The sequence below is a fragment of the Phyllostomus discolor genome, chromosome 13, assembly GCF_004126475.2.
Source record: "Phyllostomus discolor isolate MPI-MPIP mPhyDis1 chromosome 13, mPhyDis1.pri.v3, whole genome shotgun sequence".
NCBI classification, from domain to species: Eukaryota; Metazoa; Chordata; class Mammalia; order Chiroptera; family Phyllostomidae; genus Phyllostomus; species Phyllostomus discolor.
In genome coordinates, this window is record NC_040915.2 from 46,448,765 (window position 1) to 46,454,764 (window position 6,000).

Sequence of the window (6,000 nt, forward strand, 5' to 3'; positions counted from 1 at the left end):
TGCTTAAATTAAAACACTGAGTTCATGTTAATGTGCTCCTCAGGATGGGTTCTTTTTTCATATTGACAGTTAACTCTGAGCAGCATTACTAACTGAGTAAAAAAAAATCCCCAGGAATTTAAAGTCAGGAAAGCTAGGGTTCAATCCTCTGCCCTTCCAAAACTAGCTACACTATGGCGACCAAGTCATAATCACTCCTCATCTCAGGTAACTTCTCTCTAAAATGAGAGAAATTATTATCGCCAAGGACTTTTTGCTCTAAAAATCTGAAACTATATTGCAGTTAATGCAATTTTTAAAAAAAATTTTGTAAGACTTTATTTGAGCCAAGCTGATGACAACTGCTGGGAAACAAGATTACAAATGTTCACTAGAGCAGGGCTTTTTTTTAAGATTTTATCTATTTATTTTTAGACAGAGGGGAAGGGAGGGAGAAAGAGAGAGAAAGAAACACTGATGTGCAAAAGAAACGTGGATTGGTTGCCTCTCACAAGCCCCAGCCGGAGACCTGGCCCGCAACCCAGGCACGTGTCCTGACCAAGACACTAACCAGCGACCTTTCCGTTTGCAGGATGGCATCCAACCCACTGAACCACACCAGTCAGGGCACTAGTGCCTCTTCTGCATTAAGGTTACCAACTATAAATTAGTTTAGTTTGAGTCTCACCTCCCAAAACGAAAAATGGATAACTGAAGGATTCTACAGAACTATAAAACCCTGGTGAAAAGGACCATCATCATCCCAGCTGGGTAGGTCGCTTGGTTAGAGTCTCATCCCAATGCACCAAGTTTATGGGTTTGATCCTGGGCCACGGCACATACAAGAAGCAGCCAATAAATGCGTAAGTAAGTGGAACAACAAATCAATGTTTCTCTTTCTTCCCCTTCCTCTCTCTCTGCATGAAGGCATGTGTTTGAGACCAACAGTCCTGGGATTCATGTCCAGACGCACTTCTCTATGAGTAATCTTGAGCAAGTTACATACTTGCTCTGCACTTGACTTGCCTCGTCTGTACAATGGGTACAATATTTACAATTGTTACAATGGGTAACAATATGTAGCTAGACGGATCCTTTTGAGAATTTAAAAGGATGAGGCCTGACACAAAGGATACATTTAATCAAGATTATTACAATTGAATAATTAAATGCAAACACACTCACACAAATACAAATTTAGTAGCCACAAAAATATTCTTAGCCACCCATTTCTCCTGATGCTACATAGCCTACATAACATGTGGAAAGAAATGAAAAGAGTTCTTCACAACTGCCAGTCATAAATGTTTATCACCCTTACGTGCACATATTGGTTCCTGATAGGTCAGACCAAAAATTTTTTAAGGGCTTTTTTTTTGTTAATCTATCAGGCTACAGATGTCCTTTTGTTTAAAATCATTCTTCTGAGGAAATAGCTGACAAATTCACTCAACACATTTATACAGTAAACATCTTAGGAAAACCGTCTTAACAACTCGGGTATTTTTCACCACTACTCTTTTTAATCCTAAAAACAAATAAATGACATAGATTCATTTTTTTGATCTGTGAACTTAAGATTAATCTCTAATGAAGAAGGAGCATTTACGCCCCACATCTTTAAATACAACACAGCCAGTTAAGTCAAAAGCTTCCACCATCATAACATATTATCCCTGAGTTTTCAGGCAGATAAGACACTCAGACACACCTTGCTTTTTATAGAACAGGCCCAAATGAGACACAATAAAACTACAATTCAGTGTTAGGAATTCCCCACCAACTTGTATCTTCCTTTTTTTTTTTTTTGGTGGTCAGACTGTAAAATAAATCAAGAGTTCACAATGAGAATGCTGCAACCTCAACCTCAGATCCAGACACAAAATACAGTGGACGTTTTCGCATCTCAGGCACGTCCAAACGTCTCAGGCAACGCGATCTGATCACTGCCGCTTCCAGAAGCACAGCAATGGGGTTTAATCCATTTCTATAAATGTCCGTTGTGCTGAAAGCCAAAGTGCATGCAAAACCGCAAAACACAAAAGATTCCTCGCATTCCGTTTATAGCCAGAAGACAGGCCATCCTCTCTGCGCCCTACCCCAGAGTCTTCTTTGCGACAATAAGAATGTCATGACACTCCATGCTACCTACACATCAAAATGTCATTCCACCAAGTGACAAAGTGGAAGGGGGCAGTGTCAGCCTCGGTGGCCTCGATGACACGATGAAACGAAAGAGCCGGTATTCCCACCTCTGGGCTAAGGGGAAACCAAGTGCAGTCGATGGAAAGTTCCCATCACGCAAGCATATTTGGTTTCCTCCTGCCCCCACAGCAGGGGCACAATTGCTGAGATTTGCTTTTGCACCTGCCACGGCTCCTAAGCCCGTGCTTCTCCGCGACCCCCGCGCTCGCGAAAAGGCCTTCTGGCCTAAAGCGCCCGTGACCCTTCGCGGAGGGCGCACGGAGGCCGCTGTAGCATCCCCCTCGCTGTCCACACCGCCCGCTTCCCTGACAAAGGCCCCATGTCAATCCGAGGCATGACACACGGAAGTTGCCGGATTGCCCACCGCGGACCGGCAGCTGCCACTAACCTCTCCCGTTGGGGGGGGGGGGGGGGTTGGGGGGTGGGCGTGAATCAACACAGAACTGGGGAAGGAGAGCGGGGAGACAGATATACAACGTTAAAATTAAAATGTCCCCAAAGATGAGCAACCTGGGTGTGCCCTGGAAGTGAGTCCGGGGGTCCGTGGGGGAGGGGAGGGAGGACAGGGGAGGCAGCAGAGGCTCCTCCAGGGCGTGAAGGCCCAGCGGGGTGAGAGTCTAATAAAATGCCGGGTGCCGGATCGTTCCAAATGAAACCACAGATGAAATCCCCAGAGGGCCTGAGGATGCGAGCAGGGAGGGAGGGAGAAGGACGCGCCGCAGACCCGCAGGTCCCCCACCTGCCTGCCGCGCGCCCACACACACCTGCCCCGGCAGCTCTCGGGGCCTCCGGGCTGCGGCGGGAGAGCCCGACCCCGGAGGTGCGGGGCTGATGGGCTGACGGCGGAAACCGGGGGGCAACCTCGCTCACCTCCAGGTCGGTGTCGGCGGCCTCCGGGGCCCCGAGGATCTCACTGGGCAGCTCGGCCAGGTCGGTGACGCGGATCAGCCCGTCATGCAGAAAGATGGTCTCTTCTTTCACTGAGAGCCACTGCGCCGAGTCCGCGGCAGCCGCCGCAGCAGCTGCCGCGGCCGCCGACGAGCCCATGGCCCCGGCTGAGGGGCTGACGGAGAGGCGCAGCCGCCCGGCCCGGGGAGTCGCGAGCAGGAGTCACCGCGATTACCAGTCCATGGCAGCAGCAGCCGCGCCCGCCTGCAACGCCCCGCTTGCCGCCTCGCCCGTGCAGCTCCGCCCTAGGCGGTCCGAGCCGCCATCCCCCCACCCCCCCGGCCCCGGAGACCCCGGCCCCGCAGCCACCGCCACTGCCACCGCCGCCGCCCTGAGGAGCAGGATCCGCCTCCGGCGCTCGGCAGCCAACTGTCAGTGAGACGCCATGTTGGGGGCGGGGGCTCCCGGCATGCCCCGCGGAGCGGACAATGCCGGCCCCGCCCACCGATGGCCCCGCCCACAGCCTGGCAGTCCCGGGAACTGGGTCTGTGGGACCTCCACGTCGCCTTTCAATTCATTTTACCCTCGGATGGTCCCTTCCCCTCCCCTTCTTTCCCTAGCCATTTGAGGACGCCCTGGGTCTACAGTCCACCTGGGAAAGAGGCCACCGCCTCCTCTCCTTCCCGTACTCAGGTGTGCACCCCTCGCTCAGACAAGAGCCCCGACCCTTGGCAGAGCATAGAGGTTCACTCCCTGCTTGCACGTTCAAATGTGATATATGAAAAAAAAATATGGCACAGAGTAGGCGCTGCAAACTTGTTCATAAGCCCTTGGTAGAACCTCACAGTAGATACTTCATAGTAACTGAGAAGTCTAGTACCTAATAAGCACTCAAAACAGTGAAAAGAAAACACCAGTCACAATGCTTGGTGCCCACTTGTCTGGCACTTACTAAATGATTCCTGAATGGAAGTTAAAACTATCGTTATGTTTTATCGACATTCAACACGGATTGACATACACCTTAAAAATATGCACGCCATCCCGTTTTCATTAGCGCAGGAAAGAACTGTATGTGTTGAGAAAAATGTGTGGGAAAAAACATAACAAATTGTTAATGTGAGTAGCCAAACAGAGGGGACTGGTCTGAAATGGTTGAAATGAGAATGTTATCTTTGTATTGCTTTTAGACTTACAAAAAATAAAGCGTTCCTTTGTATCAAAGGACTTGAAAATGTGTGTCCACGAAAAACCTGAACATGGATGTTTATAGCAGCTTTATTCATAATGGCCAAAACTTGGAAGTAACCAAGATGTCCTTCAGTAGGTTAATGGATAAATAAACTCTAACGCATCCAGACAGTGGGATATTATTTGGCACTGAAAAGAGATCACTTGAGGAATCTTAAATGCATATTACTAAGAGAAAGAAGCCCATTTGAAAGCATACATACTTCATGATTTCAACTATATGACATTCTGTAAAAGTCAAAACTATGGAGACAATAAAAAAGATCACTGGTAGAGTACTGAGGATCTTTAGGGCAGTGAAAGTACACTGAATGTTACCTTTATGGCGGAGGCATGTCATTACACATTTGTCCAGGCCCACAAAGATACAACAGCAAGACTGAAACCTTATGGAAACAATAGACTTTGGGCGATAATGTGTCAGTGTAGTTTCACCCACTGTAGCAAATGTACCACTCTGGTGCCAGATGTTAATAATCCGTAAGACTATGCACGTGTGGGAGCAGTGGATACATGGGAAATGTCTGTACCTGCCTCTCATTTTTGCTGTGAACCTAAAACTGCTCTCAAAAATAAGAAATTAAAAAACAATACATGATAAATGAATCAGAAGAACATTAAGGTACCTACCTCTTGATCCAGCAATTCAATTTTGAGGGAGTTGTCCAAAGGAAATAATTAGATCCATAGCGATACACACACACACACACACACACACACACACATTCAGGGGTGTTCAGCTTAGTATTTGTTCATAAGAAGGAAAATTATAATCAGGAAAAATATCCAACAATATGAGATTGGTTAACTATAGTAATGGTATATCCATGATATGGAATATTATGAAGCCATTTAAAATAACATTTATGAAGAATATTGACATGAGTGAATGTCCATGATATATTGATAATGGAAAAAAAATCTAGCCAAAACAGTGAGGACATTTTGAACTTCAATTGTATTTATAGTATGATTGCATTTTTCAAATTACATGCATGTATGAACATAGGTGTAGAATAAAAGTCTGGGGAGGTATTATGCCTGATAACATTTGGGTGGCTCTCAGCAGTGCGTTTACAAGCGGCTGGGGAATGTATGGGGTTGTTTTTTTGTTTTTTTGTTGTTTGTTTTTTTTGCTTTGGATGTTTTCTTAGGTGCCCAAGTTTTCTTTCTAGAACATGCATACTTTTGAAAACAGTAAAAATAAAAAAATAAAAGCTATTGAGCACCTAAGAGTGAAGGTATATTCCTTCATCTATCTGTCATAACACCCTTCAGAGTTTTCATTAATAGCCCCATTTTACGAGGCTAATAATTAAGTGACTTGCATCAGCTTAGGGATTGGCAGGATGGACACTTGAACCCATCCATAGCTGGCTCCATCCTGCACTGCCTCCCTCCCAAATAAATAATTCATATACATTGTACTGTTGCAACAATCTCATGCTCCTTAAAATGATTAATTTCACTTCCATGATATTTAGTCAAGCATTTTTAAGCCCCTAGTAGATCTAAATAAATAACCATCTTGTGCATCTCAGAGACAAATTCTCCTGATTTTACTGTTTATATTTCAAGATCAGGAGTCAAGATGTCCAGGAACTATTGTCCTTCAGCCCCGTTAGTGAAAACAGCACATATCCAGGACTGAAAGTCTTTGTACTGCATAATGAGTAG

General features: G+C 46.1%; 1 protein-coding gene across 5 annotated transcripts in view; it reads right to left on the bottom strand.

The window, feature by feature from the left end:
* The window catches only part of HECTD4 (HECT domain E3 ubiquitin protein ligase 4), a 154,528-nt gene extending 151,120 nt beyond the window's left edge, over nucleotides 1–3,408 (bottom strand). For all 5 annotated transcript variants that reach the window (XM_036014941.1, XM_036014939.1, XM_036014940.1 and 2 more), the window contains exon 1: nucleotides 3,055–3,408. In XM_036014941.1, coding sequence (XP_035870834.1) covers nucleotides 3,055–3,231 — 177 coding nt within the window. In that variant the 5' untranslated portion in view covers nucleotides 3,232–3,408. The remainder of the gene's footprint in view (nucleotides 1–3,054) is intronic.
* Nucleotides 3,409–6,000: the final 2,592 nt, after the last annotated feature.